The sequence below is a fragment of the Oncorhynchus tshawytscha genome, linkage group LG24, assembly GCF_018296145.1.
Source record: "Oncorhynchus tshawytscha isolate Ot180627B linkage group LG24, Otsh_v2.0, whole genome shotgun sequence".
NCBI classification, from domain to species: domain Eukaryota; kingdom Metazoa; phylum Chordata; class Actinopteri; order Salmoniformes; family Salmonidae; genus Oncorhynchus; species Oncorhynchus tshawytscha.
The window spans coordinates 6,709,003-6,736,780 of NC_056452.1; the positions used below are offsets into that span (position 1 = coordinate 6,709,003).

General features: G+C 42.6%; 1 protein-coding gene across 1 annotated transcript; it reads right to left on the reverse strand.

The window, feature by feature from the left end:
* Positions 1–4,580: 4,580 nt before the first annotated feature.
* LOC112223807 (protein FAM171A2) lies at positions 4,581–24,165 on the reverse strand. Its single transcript, XM_024387041.2, has 8 exons — positions 23,898–24,165; positions 21,521–21,748; positions 19,494–19,586; positions 18,005–18,163; positions 17,326–17,505; positions 16,364–16,477; positions 10,273–10,402; positions 4,581–8,507 (listed from the first exon to the last, which is right to left on the reverse strand). Exons 1-8 carry the CDS (start codon positions 24,034–24,036, stop codon positions 7,037–7,039), a joined length of 2,514 nt encoding a protein of 837 aa, XP_024242809.1. The 5' UTR covers positions 24,037–24,165; the 3' UTR covers positions 4,581–7,036.
* Positions 24,166–27,778: the final 3,613 nt, after the last annotated feature.

The window sequence follows — 27,778 nt, forward strand, 5'->3', positions numbered from 1 at the left end:
CAGCATATACGCTGCTACTACTCTGTTTATCATATATCCTGATGCCTAGTACCCTTACCCCTATACATATCTACCTCTATCTATCCAGTATCCCTGCACATTAAAAATAGGTTACTGGAACTGACCCTGTATATCAGAGGAGGCTGGTAGGAGGACAGGCTCATTGTAACGGCTGGAATGAAATCTATGGAATGGTACCAACACATCAAACACATGGAAACAACTAGTTTGACTCCGTTCCATTCAATCCATTTCTGCCATTACAATGAGCCTGTCCTCCCATAGCGCCTCCCACCAGCTTCCTCTGCTGTATACAGTATGCTTACTTTATCGTGCTCTTATTTGTTTTTATATATTGTATGTTTTCGTTCTACTTTGCTATTTTTAGTATTACATTATTATTGATTACTGCATTGTTGAGGTTAGAGCTGGCAGAAATGCAATTTACTGTACATGTGACATTAAAACTTGAAACACTGAAATACAGTGACCCCCTATTATATTACCAAGCCCTGTAATGCCAAGAGCTGAGCAAAGAGTACCCTATTCCAGCTGGTCCTGGGCCTGAGTTCACAAACCTGTTCTACTAACACACTGAAGCCTCAGGACCAGAACATCCAATCAATTAGAATAAAACAAATGACAACCCAGTCAAAACAAAACTATATCAACTATTAGGTAAAAAAAAACACACGCACAAAGCAAAATGCAGCGCTATCTGTCCTTAAATTGACAGTACATCATGACAAAACGTTGTTAAAACATTTGAGAAAGCACAGACTCAGTGAACACAGCCCCTAGCCATAGAAAAGGGCAGACACAGAAAAAGCTGGCTGCCAAAAGTAGAAAAGCTGTGTGATCACTGCACCATGAAGAAACAGACAGAGCTGCAGTTCCCAATAAAAGGCACAAAATACACAACAATTTAAGAATCTTACTTCCACAAATTTGAAATTATAATAAAACGTTTCAAAAACCTCTCTGATTAAGAAAAGCTACCAATCCTACTAGTTGAGGGCATAGCCAGTGGTAGGTTGGCAGCACACTACATCACATCCTGCCACATGATGAAGGACAGGTAGTGACAATAAGTTATGGAAGATTGTCACTCCCTGACCGTAGATTGCTTTGCACGTATGTTTCTATTTTTTAGTTTGGTCAGGGTGTGATGTGGGTGGGTATTCTATGTTGTAGGTCTAGGTTTTCTTTTTCTATGTGTTTGGCCTGGTATGGGTCTCAATCAGAGGCAGCTGTCTATCGTTGTCTCTGATTGAGAGCCATACTTAGGTAGCCTGTTTTCCCATTTTGAGTTGTGGGTGATTATTTTCCGTTTCAGTGTTTTCACCATACGGGACTGTTTCGGTTTTCCTTTATTCGTTTGTATTCAGTGTTCAGTTTATTAAAGGTATCATGAACACGTCCGACGCTGCGCTTTGGTCCCCTCCTTCTTCCACCAACGAAAATCGTTACAAAGAATGTGTATTTTTCGAAAGCTATTATCATTTCATCTAGTCCAATTATTACTCTTTTGTAATGTAACATTGTGCTTTCAATACGTCATGCCAATAAAGCCAATTGAAACTGAATTGAGAGAGAGAGAGAGATATGGATGGATGGTGTGAGATCTACAGAAATGACCCGCTAAAGGCATCACCACTGTAAGAGGAAGTAGCGGCTAAGGACAAAAGTGAACGGATGAGAACAAACAGAGATAAAAATGTACACAAAATCACATCACCAATGTAATTGTTAGACAGTGCAAACAAGTTTATTTCGATCTTATCTCATGTACAGAATCGATTTACAGTTTACAAACTGACTGTTTTTTTTTTTTTTCTCACACAGAATAATATACAACGTGTTGTGTCCTCTTCCACACCCAAAGATGTTTTTAGTATACAGCTGCTCTTCATACACAATAGTGACAATAATGTGTTTTTGTGCAATCAGGGTATTGGATGGAAATTAGGTGACCCCAACATACATTTATTGAATTCACAACCACAAGTAAGATTTGCAGGACATTACTCAGACTTCTGTACAGGTACGTTTGTTTTTTGATTTTGTAATATTGTGATATCACAAAACTTTTAAAAATACTTTGGGAAAAACTTGAACGCATCTATTTTTGTAATTTTGCTCAATTCAAGGTCTGGTATCAACAAATCCACAATTGCACTAATATCAAGATGCTGTCATATCCGGCCTAGTAGTAGGTAGGGAGATTCTGAACATTTATTTTGCCTCTTGTAACCAACCAAACACGACATCACATTGTCTTACTGCATTGGAAAAGGTTATAGACAGCTTGTACGAAAAAAATGACATAATTTGGCAAGAATAGACATGGGAATCCATTAGAATAGGGCTATACAATTTTTCATCCAGAGTCAGGGTAGCCATACTATACATTTAAGTCAACATTATTCTGAACAACTTTGAAAATAGCAAAAACAAGAAATTCATAAAAGTCTACTGTCAATATAAACGGAACAAAGTCCTCCCCATTTATAACAGAGAGAAAAAAAATGTACTGCAACATAATGTTTTACCCTCGCATTGTTGCATTTTTAATAACTTTGTCTATTTTTACAATCTCTCTCAATGGTATTACATCCCATTTACAGATCTACTGCACCAACTCTTTGTGACTGTGTTGTACTGTAGCTATGCATTTCTTCATTTACATCTGTAAGAAATATGATTCACAGTTGTTAAGTGTCATAGGCAATTGTGATGCAATCTACAGTGAGAGCATATTGGCCAGTATGTTGTACTTGTAAACATTTAAGACCGGAAGTGAATTTTAAGAGTAGAGCGAAATTCATCTAAAATGTGTGTACATTTGGCAACAGAATTTGATATACTTCATGTGTGCCAGCAACATTCTGGATATTATCAAAAAAGACTTTCCATTAAAAACACTCTACTCTACATATTACATGCACATACAGTACACATACACACACAATCTTATATAGTTCTCTGAATTTGTCACTTATCAAACTTGTACAATAAATAGCAATCACTTAGTCTACCACGTTTGTTGAGAAATGATACACGAGAAACTATGAACACAAGGACATATTGAACACAAAATGATTCATTGATCAATTTTGGCATGCATGCTCTCCCCCGAGGAAGATATGTGTGTTCTTAACTAAATGCAGTGTGCTTCCATTTTTGTGTCTGTCCATTTGACAAGATTAGCTTAGGTGATGTAAAACCTTCTTGGACTGCATTTTGAAAAGGCCCTCCATGCCAGTCACTTAACCCTATGTAAAAGGCACTTACAGGAGAAAAGTGGTACAGATTTGCATGGCCTTTTTTTGGTGCCTTCTGCTTATTTCATACATGCAACCTTCAACCAAAAGGTAGACTCTCAAAGCTAAATATTATTTACAGCAAGCAAATATCCAAATGGCACAGGAGAAAAGCAGAAATGTCTCAAATTTGGGCAAAGTGTATCACTACACAAATGAATGAAGACCCTGGAAGTAAAGGAAAGGTTGTGCATCATGACCGACATTTCAAATTGTTATCGTCATCTTTGATAGCTATATACAATACACCAGTGGCACCGCCGCCCTACAGGCGGTAAATCAATAGATCTGATTCATTTGATTCAATGCAATTTTATCTTTGTGGACTGCAACCATCACATAATTGTTCACTCAATAACCCCACCTACAAAGCAGAAATTCATGCTGCTAATAAGCTATTTGCAACTTCCCGTTTATTTAAAATGGTTATTTTGCTCACTGCCAATTGCTCACGAAAAAAATGCACTCTTTGTGTGACATATTATATGCGACTCCCCGCCAGAGACCCGGGTTTAATCCCCGAGTTGACCCTTACAACTTTTCCCCTCGTTACCTCTGTATCCCCCTTGCAATGGAATCTGTCTAAATAAAAACTAGAAAATATGTGTGAAAGTGGAATTCCCCTCTCCTATTTTTTTGGGGTAGAATACAATGATTTGGTTGCAAAAGTTACTGGCCTGCCCTACACAATATAAATAATTGCCATGGTAGCATTGTGATGCATAATTGCCACAGTAATTTGGAATGTTCAGTCAATGGGCATTATAATAATAACAAAAATAAATGTTATTTTAAGCACTTTTCACAACACCCAAAGTCACTTTACATACACACGAGAATCAGCAGGATAAAAAGCATTAAAATCACATGATAAAATAATTAAGTATATAAAAGTACACTAAACGTAAGGACAGACTAACCATGGAGAACACTAAACACGATGACAGATTAACCAGGGAAGTGAACTAGACAGAGGATAAAAGCTAAAGCAGCCGATAATCCGGGTAAGCCTGTGTGAAGAGGTGTCTATTTAGTGTGGACTTGAATATGTGTATGGATTGTCCGGTTCTGACATGGAGAGGGAGATCCAGACTTCAGGAGCTGCACAGCTAAAAACCCAGTCTCCTGGGCCTGGTGCGTGGGATTTTTTTTTTTTTTTTTTTAACCTTTATTTAACTAGGCAAGTCAGTTAAGAACAAATTCTTATTTTCAATGACGGCCTAGGAACAGTGGGTTAACTGCCTGTTCAGGGGCAGAACAACAGATTTGTACCTTGTCAGCTCGGGGGTTTGAACTTGCAACCTTCCGGTTACTAGTCCAACGCTCTAACCACTAGGCTACCCTGCCGATGGTGAGGAGGCCAGTGTCAGAGGAGCGCTGTGAACAGGTGGGAGTGTAGGGGTGCAGGACATCAGTAAGGTATGTTGGCGCCAGTCCATTGAATGCTTTGTAGGTGAGCATGAGCAATATGATCCTGTATTGAACTGGGAGCCAGTGGAGGTTGATGAGGGTGGGGGATGATGTGGTCCCAAGATCTGGTGTGTGGGAGTACCCGTGCAGCTGAATTTTGAAGTTTGCCCAGTGTTTTGTTGGGGAGTCCGTAGAGAATGGCGTTGCAGTAGGCCAGCATGATAAAACAAAGGCATGGATGAGGGTTGTGGTGTCAGTGAGAGAGGGTCTAAGTCATGAGATGTTTTTGAGGTGGAAAAAGGCTGACTTGGTGATGTTAGGGATGTGGGGTTCAAATGTAACACTGTGTATCCTGACTGTGGAGTTGGAGAGGATGGTGCAGCCGCTGATTGTCATGTTGAATTGACCCAGTTTCATGATGACGGAGTTGGGGCCCATCAGCGTGATCTCTGTTTAGTTTTTAAAAGTTATTGATCATCCAAGTTTTTAGACAGTCAACCACAGAGGAAGGTGGCATAGCGGAGTTGGATTTTGTGTGGATGTAGATTTGCGTGTCGTCTGCATAACAGTGAAATCCAAATTGACGGAGGATCTGACCAAGGGGTAGCATGTAAATACTAAACAGTAATGGACCTAACACAGACTTGTGGGACACAAAAGATCATGAGAGGCCATGTGTTGTTGGATTTGTGTCGCTACCACCCACTCAAGCAGCTTGGCGAGGAAGGGTAGGTTTGAAATAGGCCCGTAGTTGATGAGGATCTCAGAGTCCAGGCCCTGTTTCTCCAGTATGGGAGTTATAGACACTGTTTTCAAAGGAGTAAGAACAATGCCAGATGTAAGGGATGCATTTACAATCTTGACCACCAGGGGGAAGAGAACAGGGAGGCATGCCTTAACTAAGACAGTGGGCATTGGGTCAAAAGAGCTTTGCTTTTGGATTTAGAAAATAATTCAGTAATGGTGGTTTCATTGACAAGGGAGGACATTACATCTGTTCACAGGTTGTGAGTCTGGTAGTCCTGGTGGGGGGGGGGGGCAGATGAAGGGTGAGACTACTGCAGCTGTTGGTAGATAGCCTGAAGGCCAGAAAACTGTCACAGAGGTCGGTGGTGATTTTAAGAGGGGTTGTCCAATGGACGGAGAAGTTTTTTGATGGTTGAGTAGAGCATTATAGGTAATGCAGTTATTCTACAGTTTCGAAATTGGCCTACAAATGCTTACATCATATGCATATCCATAGCAACCGTGGTATTCCAAACACAAAAACAGAAAAAATTTGAAATAAATATAAAATGGCCGGTGGCATGTAACAGGATGGCAAATCTGTGCAAAATTGTAGGAGATCCCACCTCAGATAAGTGGCTTACAGTATAATAAATCATTACAACACATAAAGAATTGCAAATACATTTCCCTGAAGGAGTAATGCACATTTCACATTAAAAGTACATAATTGTACACACGACAAATGGAGATCAACAGATATTTTACACTAACTATCATTCCATAAAAATCCTCCAAATAGAAAACCATAAAGAAAAAAACCACATAATCTCCACACATTTATGCTTTGGGATAATGTGTGCTAATGTCTTCACAGAGATAAAGTATCTCCTTATGGTCCAGGAAGCAGGCAGACCAAAGTGACAGAATTACAACCACTAAAACTCAAGGTGAGCCTATATCAGAGTTTTGGTACCATTTTAATTCAGCCAATTCCTGGCGCAAACGGAAATTACACATTTCGGTTTGCTTCCTGAATTGACTGAACTGAAATGGAATTGATCCTGGCCTTCATAAATGTGTAGTACACAAGTCCAGGAGAGAAGAGGGTAGTCCTGTCCTTGAAGTAACTTGTCTTTCTCATGTGGAAGTCCATTCACAATACTGGGCAAATTATTTCAGTCGCAACAAGATACTGTAGGTTAGTTCTCTCCAAATATAGCCATTGGGTTTTCTTTGTTAAGATGGTTATTTCCAAAGTCAGTGGCTCAGAGTTGAATTTACTGAGAGGGATTTCAAAAATGGATTTGTAAAGACATGGAGAAGAATGATGGGAATTAGGGGTGTGATCGAATAAATGTGAAACACAAAAACCATAGAAAGAGGCTGTCATTAAAATAGTACCATTTGACGGATTATCAAGCAGGCTTGTGCTTTTCTAGGATCTTCTTTCGGTCAAATGCTACTCCTCCACCTTCCTTTTATTGTTTCTCTAGGTGTCTCAAAATGGCTGTATAACTGCCCTGACTACTGGACCAACTCTTATGTTCCATATGAGTGGAGCCTGAGATGTTAGCCTACAACTTTTTAGGGGGAAACACCATGAGAGGCCGGTCTTCGATCTTCTGCCACGGGCTCTTCTTGTTCTCATCCTTGCTGTCCGGGTCATCCTCTGGGCTAGTCATGGAGTCGCGACGGTTCTCGCTGTTGCTGCTGCGCGCGCTGTTCATGCGGCTGCGGCCTCTCCGGGGGATGGTGGAGCCCCGCGACGAGGGCCCCTCGTCCAGCAGCGGGGTAAGGGAATTCTCCTCGGGTGACACTGGGCGGCCCTCGCTGCTGCTGGGCTCGCTGTGCTCCTGGTATGCCAGCTTGGACATGCCCTTACTGCCACCACCCTTCCGTCCACCAGTTCCCCACCGTTCGTCCTTACCCTTACGGATTGCCGCAGCCTTGCGGTCTTGGGTGCCGTCCATGGGTCCTTCGAGGTTGGCTTCTCGGATTGTGCTGCAGCTGGGGCCACCGCCTCCCCCGCCAATTCCGCCGCTGCTGAGGTCGTTGCTCACGTCGATGTAAGAATGGCGCACGTGGTTGGCGCGGCCGTCCATTGAGATGAACCAGGCGCGTGGGTGCTGCTTAATGCCCAGCTCCAGGAGCTTCTTCTCAGTCAGCCCCTGCAGCTCGCCATTCATCTGTGCCATGGTGGAGTCGTTAAAGAGCACAGGGATCCGCACAGGGCCTTGGGATGGGTCCGAGTTCCAGTTTTGACCCTCCGAGTCATCCCCTTGGGAGCCGCCCTGCTGCTGGTGCTGGCTCTGTTGCTGGGGATGGTGTGACTGACCGGCACCCATCTGCATCCCCCCTTCCTTATCCTGCTGCTGCTCCTTCCCGGAGAAGTCTGAGGACATACGCATGTAATGGGCCGGTATGACCAAGGTGGGCACCATGCTTCGGTACATGTTTTCCTTCATCTGGTCCATGGAGTGGCAGAAGATGATCTGGCCCGGTTGCGTGTTGAGCGATGTCGGGCGGGCCAGGTGGTCGGCGGCGGCCGCAGAGTACTCGGGAGGCTTGTCTGACTTGTCCGACAGGAAACGAGGTGGGGAGCCCCCGTCTGAGGTGTAGCCGCGATTGTCGTTGGCGGTGTGGCAGCGTATGTGGTAGTCCGAGTCCTTGTCGTCCTCCATGATGGGGCTGTAGTTCCGTGAGTAGTCTTCTTGCATTAGCAGGGGGTTGTCGAGATTGTTGGTGTCTGTGGCGCGGGTCACCTTCATAGGGAAGCTCTCGCCCCTCTGAGGTCCCGAGGCTCCTTTCGCCTTCGAATGCCGCAGCTTGTGGGCGGGGACATGCTTGGCGAACTCCTCCCGCGAGCTCTGGTAGTCTCGTGAGGGGGATGGGTCAGATTTGCTGGCATCATTGGATGGACCGGATTCAACATGGCCGCCACAGATGAGGTTGAGGCGGGAAGTGGAGGTGCCCTGGTCGCGCTTGGAGCTGTTCAGAGCAGTGTGTGGCTTTCCCTGTTGTCGCCGTGGTTTTAGACATTTCCGTCTGGAAAAAGAACAAAACAAAAAAGTCAGACAAAACAAACAAAACCACAGACAAAAAGAAACAAAAAACTTGGAGAAAAACATGGAAACCCCAGACAAAACAAATCAAAAAATGTATTATTTTGTTGTTTGTTCCTAACGCATGTTCATAATGTAGAAGCCCATTAGAAGTGAGACCTACAGTGGGTCAAAAAAGTATTTAGTCAGCCACCAATTGTGCAAGTTCTCCCACTTAAAAAGATGAGAGGCCTGTAAATTTTCATCATAGGTACACTTCAACTATGACAGACAAAATTATTTTAAAAAATCCAGAAAATCACATTGTAGGATTTTTAATGAATTTATTAGCAAATTATGCTGGAAAACAAGTATTTGGTCACCTACAAACAAGCAAGATTTCTGGCTCTCACAGACCTGTAACTTCTTCTTCAAGATGCTCCTCTGTCCTCCACTCGTTACCTGTATTAATGGCACCTGTTTGAACTTGTTATCAGTATAAAAGACACCTGTCCACCACCTCAAACAGTCACACTCCAAACTCCACTATGGCCAAGACCAAAGAGCTGTCAAAGGACACCAGAAACAAAATTGTAGACCTGCACCAGGCTGGGAAGATTGAATCTGCCATAGGTAAGCAGCTTGGTTTGAAGAAATCAACTGTGGGAGCAATTATTAGGAAATGGAAGACAAGACCACTGATAATCTCCCTCGATCTGGGGCTCCACGCAAGATCTCACCCCGTGGGGTCAAAATGATCACAAGAACGGTGAGCAAAAATCCCAGAACCACACGGGGGGACCTAGTGAATGACCTGCAGAGAGATGGGACCAAAGTAACAAAGCCTACCATCAGTAACACACTACGCCGCCAGGGACTCAAATCCTGCAGTGCCAGACGTGTCCCCCTGCTTAAGCCAGTACATGTCCAGGCCCGTCTGAAGTTTGCTAGAGAGCATTTGGATGATCCAGAAGAAGATTGGGAGAATGTCATATGGTCAGATGAAACCAAAATATAACTGTTTGGTAAAAACTCAACTCGTCGTGTTTGGAGGACAAAGAATGCTGAGTTGCATGGGGGTGGAAACATCATGCTTTGGGGTGGTTTTTCTGCAAAGGGACCAGGACGACTGATCCGTGTAAAGGAAAGAATGAATGGGGCCATGTATCGTGAAATTTTGAGTGAAAACTTCCTTCCATCAGCAAGGGCATTGAAGATGAAATGTGGCTGGGTCTTTCAGCATGACAATGATCCCAAACACACCGCCCGGGCAACGAAGGAGTGGCTTCGTAAGAAGCATTTCAAGGTCCTGGATTGGCCTAGCCAGTCTCCAGATCTCAACCCCATAGAAAATCTTAGGAGGGAGTTGAAAGTCCGTGTTGCCCAGCAACAGCCCCAAAACATCATTGCTCTAGAGGAGATCTGCATGGAGGAATGGGTCACAATACCAGCAACAGTGTGTGAAAACCTTGTGAAGACTTACAGAAAACATTTGACCTCTGTCAGTGCCAACAAAGGGTATATAACAAAGTATTGAGAAACTTTTGTTGTTGACCAAATACTTAATTTTCCACCATATTTTTCAAATAAATTCATTAAAAATCCTACAATGTGATTTTCTGGATTTTTTTTCTCATTTTGTCTGTCATAGTTGAAGTGTACCCATGATGGAAATTACAGGCCTCTCATCTTTTTAAGTGGGAGAACTTGCACAATTGGTGGCTGACTAAATACTTTTTTGCCCCACTGTATGTCTACGTGCTCCACACCTGCAGTAGTAGAGCAGCACACAGAGCAGGATGAGCACCAGCAGGGCCAGCGAACCCAGGATGGAGAGCAGGAACAGGGTGTGGTAGGTGGTGATGTCTCTCAGGCCTGAGTGACCGCCCAGACCCACGCCTGCATGAAAGACAAAGCGCATAGGAGCAGGCCTGGGTCAGATACTGGAGCTGCGCTTGATTTAGTTTGCCTGATAAAATGTAACCAATAGATTAGTTCCAAAAGTGCAAACTCCATGCTAAATCAAGGGCACCTGAAACCCAGGATTACGCCGGAGTGGAAGAAAAAGCGGAGCAGACCTGGGTCAAATACTTTAAAATACTGGAATGGCGCTTGATTTACTTTGCCTGGTACAATGGAAACAGTGGAGTAGTCCCAAAAGTGCCAATTCCAAGCTAAATCAAGCACACCAGTAATATTATAGTATTTTACATAATGTATTTGAACCATGATTGAAGCAGAAGCCTACTTACAACTAAAGGGATTACAGTGCATTCGGGAATATATCAAATCAAATCAAATTTTATATTATATTTATATATATTCAGACCCATTGACTTTTTCCACCCTCTGTTACGTTACAGCCTTAGACTGTTACGTTACGTCTAACGTAACGTTACAGCCTTATACATTGATTAAATCGCTTTTTTTCATTTTGAGCCTGTAATCAAACCCACAAATGATGATGCTCCAGACACTCAACTAGTCTAATGAAGGCCAGTTTTATTTCTTCTTTAAATCAGTTTTCAGCTGTGCTAACATAATTGCAAAAGGGTTTTCTAATGATCAATTAGCCTTTTAAAATGATAAACTTGGATTTGCTAACACAATGTGCCATTGGAACACAGGAGGGATGGTTGCTGATAATGGGCATGTGTACGCCTATGTAAATATTCCATTTGAAAAAATCTGCCATTTTCAGCTCAATAGTCATTTACAACATTAACAATGTCTACACTGTATTTCTGATCATTTTAATGGACAAAAATATGTGCTTTTCTTTCAAAAACAAGGACATTTCTAAGTGAACCCAAACTTTTGAACGGTAGTGTAAGTATTCAGACCCTTATCTCAGTACTTTGTTGAAATACCTTTATCTGCAATTACAGACTCGAGTCTTCTTGGTACACCTGTATTTGGGGAGTTTCTCTCATTCTTCTCTGCAGATCCTTTCTGTCAGGTTGGATGGGTAGCTTCGCTACTCAGCTATTTTCGATTGGGTTCAAGTCCGGGCTCTGGTTGGGCCACTCAAGGACATGCTGGGTCACTCAAGGACATTCAGGGTCACTCAAGGACATTCAGAGACCTGTCACAAAACTACTCCTGCGTTGTCTTGGCTGTGTGCTTAGGGTCGTTGTCCTGTTGGAAGGTGAACCTCCGGCCAAGTCTGAGGTCCTGAGCGCTCTGGAGCAGGTTTTCATCAAGAATCTCTCTGTACTTTGCTCCGTTCATCTTTCCCTCGATCCCGACTAGTCTCCCAGTCCCTGCAGCTGAAAAACAACCCCACAGCATAATGCTGCCACCACCATGGTTCACCGTAGGGATGGTGCCAGGTTTCCTCCAGCCGTGATGCTTAGCATTCAGACCAGAGTTCAATCTTGGTTTCATCAGACCAAAGAATCTTGTTTCTCATGGTCTGAGAGTCCTTTAGGTGCCTTTTGGCAAACTCCAAGAGGGCTGTATTTTAAAATGAGGAGTGGCTACTGTCTGGCCACTTCGTCATAAAGACCTGATTGGGGGAGTGCTGAAGAGATGGGTGTCCTTCTGGAAGGTTCTCCCATCTCCCCAGAGGAACTCTGGAGCTCTGTCAGAGTGATCATTGGGTTCTTGGTCACCTACCTGACCAATGCCCTTCTCCCCCGATTCCTCAGTTTGGCCGGGTGGCCAGCTCTAGGAAGAGTCTTGGTCGTTCCAAACTTCTTCCATTTAACAACGATGGAGGCCACTGTGTTCTTGGGGTCCTTCAATGCTGCAGAATTCTTTTTTGTATCCTTCCCCAGATCTGTGCCTTGACACGATCCTGTCTCTGTGCTCTACGGACAATTCCTTCGACCTCATGGCTTGGTTGTTGCTCTGACATGCACTGTCAACTGTGGGACCTCATATCGACAGGTGTGTGCCTTTCCAAATCATGACCAATCAATTGAAGTTGTAGAAACAATTCCAGTATGATCAATGGAAACAGGATGCACCTGAGCTCAATTTCGAGTCTCATTGCAAAGGGTCTGAAAACTTATGTAAAATAAGGTATTTCTGTTTTGAATTTTTTGTAGATTGATGAGGATTTTTTTTTAAATCCATTTTTGAAGGCTGTAACGTAACAAAGTCTGAATACTTTGCAAATGTACTGTATATTTAATTCAGACAAGCAGTTGTCCCTCTCCCTGTAACTTCGATATGTCATGTGTGGTTTGTTCATGTTTAGGTTTCTTTGAACATCTTGGTACATATGCAGCAACATACATACATGTGAAGTCATACAATATAAAACATAAGTAAAACATATGATCAACCTAACGACATGGACAGTGCGTCATCAATAAATCATTAGTCATAAACAACAAATTGGCATACCATTAAATCAATAATTACGCATATGAATGTCTTTAGTGATAGAGAGATCATTTGCATATAGTTTGAGAGCTCTTGCCAAGAAAGATGTCTGGTGTCTTGTGGTGCGGCATGTTGAAATGGAGTATTGCCTTGAACTCCGCAGATCATATTGTCTCTGTGTAGGGGTTAGAAACTTGTACAGTGGACATGTTTGGACATGCAAGATGTAATGTTACGTTTTTTTCCCCAGTCCTGTGACATCTGTGAAGGAGTGTGAATGAAGACAGGGGGAGGAACCTTCTGGAATGAAACAGCTGGGGGACTGAGCATCAGCATCAGACCTGGGTTCAAATGCATGGAGTATTTAAATATTTGTACTTGAAAATACACTTGTCTCAAATACATGCCAATACTTTCCAAGTGTAATTCAAAATACATTCCAATATTCAACCACTTGTATTTACAAATAAACAAACACTTACTTTGAAATGTATGTGAAAGTATTTGAAATACAACAAATAGTATTTGAACTCAGATCTGATCAGTATACTGTAGCATGGCTCATCTTCTTGTGGGATTGGGGAAGGGACATAACACCTGTGTCATTCCACCAAAGATGTTCAACGGAGAAAGTGCACCACTATACAGGAAGAATGGTACATACTGTACATGCTGTTTAGCATGGCAGAGCATTGATGTAGGAGAATATCACCTTCACAGTACTTCAGGGTAGCCTAGTGGTTAGTGTTGGACTAGTAACCGAAAGGTTGCAAGTTCAAATCCCCGAGCTGACAAGGTACAAAACATTTCCCAACGGGATATGGTACTGGGCCTTGTTTCCCTGAGCCTTCCTAGCCTGAAAATCATTGTTAGAACCAACTTACGATGTTATCTTCAGTAGCCGAGGTGTTTTCCAGAGCCTTCGTTAGTTAGGTGGCTCTTAAAAACCTTTTCACATCTATGAGTGATCCAGACCACTCATAGAGCAGCCAAAGTGCACCGTTAGGGTTGTTTTCCGCCTTCCCTCACAAGAAATCATTCTAAAACTATTTATAATTATTTTGTGTGAATGGGAATGATCATACGACGTTTAGGATGTATAGGAACTCATTTCTAACATTTTATCAAGCTTAGTTTTATCGAAAGCTGAATCTTATCCAGTACAAATTGGAAACACCTGGAACACTATAAACGCCAAGCCATTGTCAGAGGACAGCAGAACAACAATAATACAGCATGGCTGCTATTCAGCAGATTGCTGCTCTCCAACATAACCACCGCACCGGCCGCACAGTCGGTTGGTTTATACAAATGTGCATACTTGCAACAACCTGAGCCCATCGCAGACTCACAATGATGGGGCAAACACTCAAAAATACAGGCTCCCACGAGAGGAGATACTCAAGACTGTTCGACCTGCACTGACATACACAGGCAATGGACACAGGGACATTCTATGGGTGAAAGGAGCCAAATCGAGCAGTAAGGATCATACCCTGATAGTGAGAACAGGTTTGAGAGGCAGTGAAATACTAGTTTATGCCCAACTTGTATACAATAATTATTCCTGGAAGAAATAACTATTCCAAACCAAGAATAAAAGAGACAGACAGACACAGAGACAGGAGGGGACAGAGAGAAACGAGAGAGGACAGAGCGACAAACAGGAGAGGACAAAGACAGCTAAGACATAGACAGACAGGTTACAGAAAGACAGGGACAGTAGTGGACAGGGAGATGACAGAGAGACATAGACAGGAGAGGACAAAGTGACAGGAAAGGACAGGGACAGGAGAGGGCAAGGAGATAGAGACACAGACAAGGTAGGAGGGGAGACAGAGATAGATAAAGAGATTCAGATGGGACATATGGAGAGAGACAGTGGGGAGGGACAAGGGGGAGGGGAATGGGAAGAGACAATTGTGCTTAATGCACAATACAAATATGTCCTGAACAAATGTTCTTATGAAAAGAGTGCTTGTTTCTACTATATTTTATTTAAAACAAATGGTCTGAAAATATCAGATTTTCCTTTGAGTTTCAGTACCCTTATGGCAAAGCTTTGCCGTGAGGCAAAACAAAAACAAACATTTGGGCTATACTCGGCCTCGTCTCAGGATGGTAAGTTGGTGGTTGAAGATATCCCTCTGTGGTGTGGGGGCTGTGCTTTGGCAAAGTGGGTGGGGTTATATCCTGCCTGTTTGGCCCTGTCCGGGGGTATCATCGGATAGGGCCACAGTTTCTCCTGACCCCTCCTGTCTCAGCCAGTATTTATGCTGCATTAGTTTGTGTGTCGGGGGGCTAGGGTCAGTCTTATATTTGGAGTACTTCTCGTGTCTTATCCGGTGTCCTGTGTGAATTTAAGTATGCTCGCTCTAATTCTCTCTTTCGCTCTCGGAGGACCTGAGCCCTAGGACCATGCCTCGGGACTATCTGGCATGATGACTCCTTGCTGTCCCCAGTTCACCTGGCCGTGCTGCTGCTCCAGTTTCAATTGTTCTGCCTGCGGCTATGGAACCCTGACCTGTTCACCGGATGTGCTACCTGTCCCAGACCTGCTGTTTTCAACTCTCTAGAGACAGCAGGAGCGGTAGAGATACTCTTAATGATCGGCTATGAAAAGCCAACTGACATTTACTCCTGAGGTGCTGACTTGTTGCACCCTCGACAACTACTGTGATTATTATTATTTGACCATGCTAGTCATTTATGAACATTTAAACATCTTGGCCATGTTCTGTTATAATCGCCACAGACACATCCAGAACAGGACTGGCCACCCCTCATAGCCTGGTTCCTCTCTATGTTTATTCTAAGGTTTGGCCTTTCTAGGAAGTTTTTCCTAGCCACCGTGCTTCTACACCTGCAATGCTTGCTGTTTGGGGTTTTAGGCTGGGTTTCTGTACAGCACTTTGAGATATCAACTGATGTATAAGGCTATATAAATACATTTGATTTGAGTGTAGGGGGTAAAAGTAAAACATTTTTGGGGATACATTCGAAAGCCTAAAATAGGATTGAATACTTTTTTTCTATGAAAATCAGAAATATGTGCAGTAGAGGACTAGTTACTGGTACTGTATATTTGTGGGCTAAAAGGGAAATATCTGAGTGATATATTGTGGTGCAGTGTGCAAAAGCACTGTGGTGGAAAGAAAACAACCGGGGTTCAACGAGCATTACATGATGAAATTGGTTAGTTTGTAGATGATGCCGTTACAGATGTAGTATCTTAATTTGATCACTATTTTGTTGCTGTGAATTTTCCTGCATAGCAGGAAATGCAAACCTGTAGTGTATTTGAGTGTTTAAAAAGCTTCTTAAGTCTTTCATTTCGACTTCAGACTTGATTTACCCTAACGAAAAATGTATCACCCACTACAAAAATGTCCATTAATTATAATCCACCTAATAATTCATATTTCCAGTTGCTGCATGATTATTTTCCTGCTGTAGCAAACTGGCTTAAATTAAGATCCTAACAAAATGTCCAAGACGTAGTACAAGGCGATTAGCCAGTTACAGTACCTGCAGATGAAGGGAAGGCTGCGACCCAATACCCCAACTGAGGAACGACCACGTTCCAGATTAGTTGTGTGCCCTCTTTTTTAATGTAGCCAGTTCCATTCCTGACCCACAGACCTGCAACAAAATCCACACACCCAACATATAAATGTTTTAGTAGGCAACAAGTTAAAAGCTTTTAAACATATGCTCCCGAGTGGCGCAGCAGTCTAAGGCACTGCATCTCAGTGCTAGAAGTGTCACTACAGACAACCTGGTTCAACTCCAGGCTGTATCACAACTGGCTGTGTTTGGGAGTCCCATAGGACGGTGCACACTTGGCCCAGTGTCGTCCTGGTTAGGGTTTGGCCGGTGTAGGCCGTCATTGTAAATAAGAATTTGTTCTTAACGGACTTGCCTAGTTAGAAAAAGGTTAAATAATATGTAATTTTGGTAGTCTGAAATTGGTCTCTAAAACTAAATAATCCAGGGATTTTGTAATACATTACCGAAGCATTCATTAAGCTGTAAGTGCAGACCCCTTAAGATTTCTAATTAACTAAAAAAGCATGCTCAATGCAGTCCAGGGATATGCTTAATATAGATTAAAGCTGCAATATGTAAATTTTTGGGCGACCTGACCAAATTCACATAGATATGCGAGTTATAGATCTGTCATTCTCATTGAAAGCAAGTCAGTAGATCTGTTCTATGGGCGCTATTTTTATGCTTCCCATTCTTAAGTTTGTTTTATCCTTTTACGTTGTTTTTTACACCAGCTTCAAACAGCTAAAAATAATGTACGATCATTTTTGCACCTAGGAAATGGCGGAGCGATTTCTACAAAGTGCAGCTTTATGGGTTAAGGAGTCATTTTTAACCCAGATTACCTATTGATCATGTTTGTGTCTATAGATATAACACAGACTGATGGATGAATATGAGAATATCAAATGGAACATATGATCCCAGTAGCTTTCACATACCCGTCTTGGGCTGGTACAGCCAGGCGGGAATGCTGGTGGCGATCCTGGTGCGAGTATCCGAGGGCAGCGGTACGGAGACGTGAACCGGGTCAGACACCTGGATGACGGTCCCATCGTGGTCAAAGAGCTGAACGCTGACCACCGCCAGTGCTGTTAAGTCTGTCCATCCTGTCTCTGCCCCTGTAGTGTACATGTTATTGTTAAATCAAATCAAAGTTTGTCACATGCGCCAAATACAACAGCTGTAGACTTTACAGTGAAATGCTTACTTACAGGCTCTATCCAATAATGCAAAAAAGGTGTTAGGTGAACAATAGGTAAGTAAAGAAATAAAACAGTAAAAAGACAGGCTATATACAGTAGCGAGGCTACATACAGACACCGGTTAGTCAGGCTGATTGAGGTAGTATGTACATGTAGATATGGTTAAAGTGACTATGCATATATGATGAACAGAGAGATATGTTGATCACCCATAGCCTATAACAACAAGCATTCCTAACACTATGCCCTTGATATCAACTACCACCAAACAAGCTGGGCCAATCATGATTTTGTAATGATCGTCGTGATATGTAGTTATCTTACCTACTTTATTGAAGGCACTTATTGTGCGTCGCTCTGGATACGAGCATCTGTTAAATAACTAAAATGTAAATGTTCTTTCTCCCAAGCCAACCTGTGCTGTTGGTTTCCAGGCCCAGGAGGTACGGGAAGCCCCCGATCTCATACTGGCTTCTGGCAGTAGTCAGCACAGCCGATAGTGCTGTGTAGTTGGAATAAGCTGGCAGCTGAAGGGACTTTCTCTGGAGCTGGACCAATGGCTGGTTCCGTGCACCTATAAAGGAAGTAACAGATGCCAATCGTGAGACATATGGGTCATGTTCAGTAGGGCATTTAACAGAAAAAAAGAAATGGTGTTTCTTATTGGACAAATCCTGGTAGTCCCCCCATACACCGTTTCAGTCCCTTTTCTTGTCTGGTGCCTAATGAAAAATGACACAAAGTCTGGTACAACCATAACAGCACTCGCCTGGCAGTGACTTTTTGACATAAACGCTACAGTATGTAGGTTAAAATACTACATCACTATCAACACTGAAAGGGGCAATCTGCAGTAGCTACATACATTTTTTTTTTAAATTTTTTTACATTAATGATATATACTGTACATATTGATTCTTGAAGAATACGACTAAGCCTCATGGGCTTAGTTAAACTGTCGTACTCCATAAGAACCCAGAATATAAGCTTATTTTATTGTTTTTAAAACATGCTACTCAAAACAAACTGTAAAGCCTCAAAGCATGGTTAAAACTATGATTTTGATGTCATGGATGGTCAGTCCTTGCACCCATAGCTCTGTTTATGAATTTGAGAGGTAACATTTCTCTAGCCCCAACACTAAGCTGTTTACCAAAAACAGTGGCGGGGTGCCCGCTTTGTTGTTGTATCTACGACAGATTGCCCCTTTAAGGCAATTGTACTGTATGTTTGAGACATGCAGTCATGAATTTGGGAAATGGACTTGTACAAAACAGCAGCCAAGTACTCCACTGTGGTTGTTGCTATGGAGACAGCAGAAGGAAATAGTGTGTCACGTGAGAACCTCTGGAGGCCGTTGGGTGCAAGAACAGAGAGGAGTCAGGTGAAAATTGGACCTTCACTCCCCTCTTTGAAGGAGGTGGATTCTGGACAATAAATGTTTGTTATTGGCCTCAGAACTCAGATTTCAAATAGTGCATCAAACCTGAAACACCACATTCCTTCCATAATTTCTGTAATAGTCTTGAGTAAAGACTGCCCCTTTAGGAGGAAAAGGTAATGCAGAGAGCAGGACAAAGAAGCAGTGTTTCCCTTACCATTAGCAGTTAAGAGCATTGGGACAGTAACTGAAAGGTTGCTGGTTCGAATCCCCGAGCCGACATGGTGAAAAATCTGTCAATATCCCCTTGAGCAAGGCACGTAATCCTAATTTCTCCTGTAAGTCGCGTCTGCTAAATGACTCAAATGTCAAATGTATAGGCAGGATGGGTCCCCCCCACCTAAGAGAGTTTGGCTTCTATTCATTTCAATTGATCATCCTAGTTAGTCTGGATGTTGTTCTAGGGAGAAAGACTGAAAAAGACCAACTAGGCAATACCACTTAGGTTGTTATTGTAGCCTACCTGGGGATCCATGCAGCACCTGGATGACATCATCATAGAGAATGAGGGTGCCTGGCCTCTGGACTAGGAGGTACAAGCTGACCGATGCATACACTGCAAGAGAGAAAAACACCAATATTAATGGGCGACTGAGTCTAGCTAGCCAATTTCTAGCCAATTTCTAGCCAATCTACTCCTGCATTTCAGATCTACAGGAATGCCTAGGGGGAAGCGGCTAGGGGCCCCAATTTGGAATTCAGCCTATTTTGAGAGACAGAGAAACAAAGGATAGGATCACTTCTGCGTGGGTCTGGATGTGGCAGACCAACCTATTTTTGTGTTTTTGTGTGTGTGACTATTCTAAAAACATTTAACCAGTGGATACAGTTACTATTAGAAGTTATAACATTAGAATTATCGACAGCGAAACAATTGAGGCCTGGACAAATACACTTGACTCTGTAAAGAACAATCTCAGCTAAAGCCCCACACATACAAACCAATTACAGTGCCTTCAGAAAGTATTCATACCCCTTGACGTATTCCACATTTTGTTGTGTTACACCCTGAATTCAAAATGGATTTTTAAAAATGATCTCACCTATCTACACACAATTCACCCATAATGACAAAGTGAAAACTTGTTTTTAGACAATATAGCAAATTTATTGCAAATTAAATACATAAGTATCTCATTTACATAAGTATTCACACCCCATGAGTCAATACATGTTAGAATCACATTTGGCAGCAATTACAGCTGTGAGTCTTTCTGGGTAAGTCTCTAAGAGCTTTGCACACCTTGGTAGTATAATATTTGCACATATTATTATTTGTATTCTTCAAGCTCTGTCAAGTTGGTTGTTGATCTTTGCTAGACTGCCATTTTCCAGTTATACCATTGATTTTAAAGCCGATTTAAGTCAAAACTGTAACTAAGTCACTTACCAATGTCATCTTGGCAAGCAACTCCAGTGTATATTTGGCCTTGTGTTTTAGGTTATTGTCCTACTGAAAGATTTTTTTTCTTTCTCAGTGTCTCTTGGAAAGCAGACTGAATCAGGTTTTCTAGAATTTTGCCTGTGCTTAGCTCTATTCCGTTTCTTTTTATCCTAAAAAAACTCCCTAGTCCTTGCCGATGACAAGCATACCCATAACATGATGCAGCCACCACCATGCTGGAAGATATGAAGAGTAGTGCTCAGTGATGTGTTGTATTTGCCCCAAACATTACGCTTTGTATTCAGGATATAAAGTTAATTTCTTTGCCATATTTTTGTAGTTTTACTTTAACGCCTTATTGCAAACAGGATGCATGTTTTGGAATATTTGTATTCTATACAGGCTTCCTTGTTTTCACTCTGTCATTTAGGTTAGTATCGTGGAGTAATAACTACAGTAAAATGTTGTTGATCCATCCTCAGTCGTCTCCTATCTCAGCCATTAAACTCTAACTGTTTTAAAAATCACCCTTGGCCTCATAGGGATTTAACTAAGCGGTTTCCTTCTTTTCCGGCAACTGAATTAGGCGCCTGTATCTTTGTAGTGACTGGGTGTATTGATACACCATCCAAAGTGTAATTAATAACTTCTCCATGCTCAAAGGGATATTCAATGCCTGCTTTTTTTTACCCATCTACCAATAGGTGCCCTTCTTTGCGAGGCATTGGAAAACCTCCCTGGTCTTTGTGGTCGAATCTGTGTTTGAAATTGCTCAACTGAGAGACCTTACAGATAATTGTATGTGAGGGGTACAGATTTAATCATTAATCAACATTATTTCAAAACTCCGCATGAAAATCCAGTGTTTCTATGTCAAACGGTTCTGTTATATTTCAGTCTTAGTTTTAGTCATAAATTAATTTTGGTGTTAGTCACATTTTAGTCATTTCATTCTTCATAAGTTTATGTTATCATTCAACTAAAACTCTGGAAAATGTTTGTTTAGTTTTAGTCACGGCCATTTTAGTCACATAATAGTCTTGTCGTCTCGTCACATTTTCGTGAACTGAAATGAAAAGTAATTTCTAATAGACATTTTCACTTACGAGGGATGCGGCTAGCGTGCCAGGGGACGGAGTTGGTGACATAGTCGTGTTTGGACGCTGAAATGATGACCCAGGTCCCCGGGTGGTACAGGAAGGTCACCCTAAGCACGCCATCACTGCCCGCCTGGCTGGACGCTAACACAGACCGGTTCCCATGAACCTCTATGGCGGCGCCGGCCAAAGGTGAGAGGTCACTGTTGTCGAACACCTGAACTCTGATCTGGACCTCTGCAAAGGAATGAAAACAATCAGTGCTTGAGGGGATCAGTGTGAGTGAGGCGAGGTGCAGAAATTGATCATCTTGATCACATAATTAGTAGTTATTTGGCATGCTGGATGATTTTTATACCAGTGATTTTGTGCAGTCTGACTGTAGTCGATCTCAAACACGCACAATGGTGCTGTCATAATTCAGCTTCTATGTCATCCTATTGGGCCCCCGAGTGGCGCAGCGGTCTAAGGCACTGCATCTCAGTGTTAGAAATGTCACTACAGTCCCCGATTCGACTCCAGGCTGTATCACATCCGGCCGTGATTGGGTGTCCCATAGGGCGGCGCACAATTGGCCGTCGTCCGGGTTTTGCCGAGGGAGGCCGTCATTTTAAATAAGAATTTGTTCTTAACTGACTTGCCTAGTTAAATAACAGTTCAATTGCGGGAGCTTGGGATGTATGTGCAAAAAGTTGATTCTGAGATAAATTGGCTTAAAAAGTTTGAACCGTCATTGGTTTGAATGGTGTCAGCCATTTGTATATGGTATTCTTTTAAACTTAACAACCTGAATTGGTGTATTTAGAGTTCTATATGGGTAGCAGTGGAGACTGGTGGGAGGAGCTATAAGAGGATGGGCTCGTTGTAATGGCTGGAATGGAATAAATGGAAGAGAGCCAAACATAGTTTCCATATGTTTGATAGCGTTCCATTAATTCCATTCCAGCCATTCCAATGAGCCCGTCCTCCTATAGCTCCTCCCACCAGCCACCTCTGATAGGTAGAGTACATTGCACAGAACTAGGCTAGAGCCAAAAAACACATTTTTACAAAAATGCAGGAAGAACCGTGATAGTCCCAAACTCGCGACTGCTAACTTGCAGAAGTAAACGTGTGTGCTGCTGGTGTTATTGTTGTTGACAAAGTCCAGTATTTGGTCTTCAGTTGAATAAGCCAATACAATAAACACGAGCAACAGATAAAATGGATCAATTCTTTCTTTCTAAACATATCCAACGCTTGTGTGGCTTCACACCCAAGTAGACACTTTGGGACCCCCTACTGATCGTTTCCTCTGAGAACATTTTGTTTCACATCTTGTTTCTCTAATGCCATGGATATGGGTTATGCTGTGGAGGTTTCAGTGGATACAGGAGTCTCCACTAGGTGTATTTCAAGATGGCAAATACAAATGCTACTGGAATGGGTGTAGGCCTTACAGGATGAGACCTAGGCCGACTGTTAAATTGACATATGTTGCCATTCTTAATTCTGATAGACTGCTATTTGACAGGAACGCTAGAGCTACATGCATGCATTCCCATGCATATGTGTTTCCTTCTGCCATGCATGCCATCATTACAGAGCCCTACTGTTTCAACAAATGAATTTAGCGTGTTTCAGGACCACAGGCTAAAATAAATAATTGCTGGGGGTGTATTTATACAATGAATATATTCCAGAACTAATATGAAATATGAAGGGCTGAATAGAATAGATACAGCAGATTTTTTTTATTGGGAGTGGGACTATGCTTTACATACTATATAGGCCTGTATATTTCTATGTCAAGGCCTACATGAGCAGTTTATGAATGCACGAATGGCCGGGATACATTGTTACTGTTAAATGAATTACTATATTGACCCCTGGCTAGCATAGCCGCTAAAGGGACATCGATTTAGGGCCTAACTAACAAGAGAAATATGTGAACACCTAGGCCTGTGATTTATTTTCCTCGACTATGCTGGCTATATGTTTTACGGCGGCACATTTTCCCTTATCATGATGAGCCCTTCAAATAGCCTGACAGGGAGAATTAGGTTGTAACAATTTGATCGCTTATATTGAGTTTTTGATTTGATTTTACAGATCTTCAAAAAGCTGACAAGGTAAAGATTATTTTACCAATTGTTATAAACACATCCGCTTCACGGCATGACTAGCTATTTCATTTGATTGGGATGCTCCGAAGATCCATTTGATGCAAAATACACATTTGATAAACAATACAATTTAAGAAAACGGTGACTCGTATCATTAGCAAAGAATCCTTTCAAACCAACGGTTGCAATTTAGTTCATATTTGTCAACAAAAGCCATTAAAAAAAATGCAACCACTCCCATCCTCCCTCATTGTGCAGCATCCCATATGGCGTGAGCTTACCAAGTGCTCCTTGATCTGGAAGAGATTTGGCTCGCGTCTCCCAGACCGCGGAGATAAAAATAAAGAGGAACAAACGAGAGATGTAGATGGGTGACATCCTTGAAACTACATCTCTATTCCAAATTCGGCGGCCATACATCCATATTTCTCCCGGGCGGGTTACTGGGCTGTTGACAATTAATTCGCAGTCATTTCTCGGTTGCCCACCACCTTAAAGGAAGCTGAGGTTGAGCCTGAGCTGCCGTCTGTCAGCTCTCTCTTGCTTTTATTGTCTGGTGTGGACGCTAGGTTTCACTCTACTACCCTCTAGTGGTATCGAAATTAAACTGCGATAAACATCCTCGAATATGGTTCCGATTCATAAGTGAAATGTAATGATTCATTATTCTTAAAGTTAATTTCAACATGAATGGCCGATTAGCTACTATTTCGTGCTTGTTGATTAAAGAAACGTGGGGACTTCCTTACACGTCTTTGTTTGCTGAAATCCATAGCCTACTTTTCAAGAAAACCTTTATCAAGTACAACCACTGACTGCTTCCTCATTGCTGTTGCTATAAAATGGTAATTCGGCGCGAATGCAGATCAAATCTCAACAAGAAAACAGTCGGTGGTTGTATTTCATTAACATTTATTAAAAAGTATTGATTTCATCTAACAAAAAAAGGCAGGCAACGACAGAGGACAATCATATGTACAATGTAAGCGTTTCATAATTGTAAAATGTTGATGTTATTGCTATGGACGTGTGCTTGTGCTTCTAGTTCCGACAGTGCAGCAATATCTAACATGTATTCTAACAATTCCACAACAATTACCTAATTCACACTAATCTAAGTAAAGGAATGGAATAAGAATATATACATATAAATATATATGGATGAGCAGTGACAGAGCAGCATAGGCAAGATGCAATAGATGGTATAAAATACAGTAAAATAAATTACACAATATATACAAAAGGTATGTGGACATCCCTTCAAAAATGTGTGGATTCAGCTATTTCAGCCACACCTGTTGCTGACAGGTGTATAAAATTGAGCGCACAGCCATGCAATCTCCATACACAAACATTAGCAGTAGAATGGCTTTACTGAAGAGCTCAGGTACTTTCAATGTGGCCATGTCCATCATAGGATGTTTCTGCCCAGCTAGAGTTGTCCTGGTCAACTGTAAGTCCTGTTATTGTGAAGTTGAAACGTCTAGGAGCAACAATGACTCAGCCGCAAAGTAATAGGCCACACAAGCTCACAGAACGGGACCTCGAGTCTTCAAGCGGGTGGCGCGTAAAAATGGTCTGTCCTCGGTTGCAACACTCATTAGTGCCTCTGGAAGCAACATCATCACAATAACTGTTCGTTGGGAGCTTCATGAAATGGGTTTCCATGGCCAGGCAGCCACATACAAGCCTAAGATCACCATGTGCAATGCCAAGCGTCGGCTTTAGTGGTGTAAAGCTCTCCGCCATTGGACTCTGGAGCAGTGGAAACACGTTCTCTGGACTGATGAATCACGCTTCTCCATCTGGAAATCCGACGGACGAATCTGGGTTTGGCGGATGCCAGGAGAATGCTACCTGCCCCAATGCATAGTGCCAACTGTAAAGTTTGATGGAGGAGGAATAATGGTCTGGGGCTGTTTTTCATGGACCGGACTAGGCCCCTTGGTTCCAGTGAAGGAAAATCTTAACGCTACAGCATACAATGACAATTCTGTGCTTCCAACTTTGTGGCAACAGTTTGAAGAAGGCCCTTTCCTGTTTCACCATGGCAATGCCCCTGGGCACAAAGCGAGGTCCATACAGACATGGTTTGTCGAGATCGGTGTGGAAGAACTTGACTGGCCTACACAGAGCCCTGACCTCAACCCAAAAGAGTCGCTCTCTTGTCCCACTCTCTTGCCCATTGAGATGATGTTGAATGGTCCAAAGTCATGCCCACCTACCTGCAGAGCCCTAGACTTAAAGGGGCAACATTTCTGACCAAACCTCCTGTTGTTGAAAAAGTGTCCCACTTTTGTCTCCTCCCTACCGAAATTGTTAACTGGTCCGAAGTGAAGCCCAGCCCACCTAGAGAGCCATATACAGTGCATACGGAAAGTATTCAGACCCCTTCCCCTTTTCCACATGTTATGTTACAGCCTTATTCTAAAATTGATTAAATAAAATGTCCTCATGAATCTACAAAAAAGAAAAAACAGAAATATCTTATTTACATAAGTATTCAAACACTTTGCTATGAGACTCAACCAAAACATTTCTGTAGCGTTGACGGTCCGCAAGAACACAGTGACCTCCATCATTGTTAAATGGAATAAGTTTGGAACCACCGAGAACTGGCCACCTGGCCAAACTGAGCAATCGGGGGAGAAGGGCCTTGATCAGGGCGGTGACCAAGAACCCAATGGTCACTCTAACAGAGCTCCAGAGTTCCTCTGTGGAGATGGTTGTCCTTCTGGAAACACTCCACCAATCAGGCCTTTATGGTAGAGTGGCCAGACGGAAGCCACTCCTCAGTAAAAGTCTCATGAAAGCCCGCTTGGAGTTTACCAAAAGACACCTAAAGGATTCTCAGACCATGAGAAATAATATTCTCTGGTCTGATGAAACCAAGGTTGAACTCTTTGGTCTGAATGCCAAGCGTCACATCTGGAGGAAATCCCTACGGTGAAGCATGGTGGTGGCAGCATCATGTTGTGGAGATGTTTTTCAGTGGCAGGGACTGGAAGACTAGTCAGGATCGAGGGAAAGATTAATAGAGAAAAGTACAGAGCGATCCTTGATGAAAACCTGCTCAAGAGTGCTCAGGATCTCAGACTGAGGCGACCCTAAGCACACCGAGGAGTGGTTTCGGGACAAGTCTCTGAATATCCTTGAGTGGCCCAGCCAGAGGCCGGACTTGAACCCGATCAAACATCTCTGGAGAGACCTACAAATAGCTGTGCAGCGACGCTTTAGAGGATCTACAGAGAAGAATAGGAGAAACTCCCCAAATACTGATGTGCCAAGCTTGTAGCATTATATCCAAGAAGACTCTGGGCTGTAATCGCTTCCAAAAGGTGCTTCAACAAAGTACTTAGTTAAGGGTCTGAATACTTATGTAAATGTGATATTTTAGTTTTCTGTTCTTAATAAATGTGCAAAATTGTCTAAAGTCCTGTTTTTGCTTTGTCATTATGGGGTATTGTGTGTGGATTGATGAGGGAGGGAAAACAATTGAATCAATTTTAGAATAAGGATGTAACGTAACAAAATGTGGAAAAAAATCAAGGTCTGAATATTTTCAGAATGCACTGTACTTACTAAGGACACATCTCTGACCAAATGCCAGATCAATGTTGAGTCCCAAACTAAAATCATCAACCAGTCCAAAGTGGAGCTCAGCCTCGTGAAGACCCCTGTATTTATTGCAGAGGACACATCTCTGAAAAAACCTAGAGCTGTTAAAAAGGACTCTTCTTTCCTCCCCACACCACCACCACCATCCTGAAGCATCTGCTTAAGGACTTGTTCCGCAATACGTGGGGGGGTTCGCCTTTAATGGAGAATGAGCTGACCTTGCTCAACAACGACATGGTGAACCCCATCATCGCCCCGATGAGATGCCATCTGCTCACTTTTCAACAGAGCAGAGTCTGTTTCTACCGGCTCCACTTGCTGTATGAGAACGAGCATCGTCTGAAGCTCACCAGCAATCTGGCCCCGGGACATCCTGAGTGAGTGTGCCTGCCCATGTCTTGCATCTCCAGGAAGGTTTGAGGAGGGACATCCTAGACACGGAGATATGCCTAGATGTTTGCAGCGTTATCGGCAGACATCTCCTGAACAACATGAGACCTCCAGACCTGTGGAGCTTATGGGACTATGCCAGAGGATTTGATGG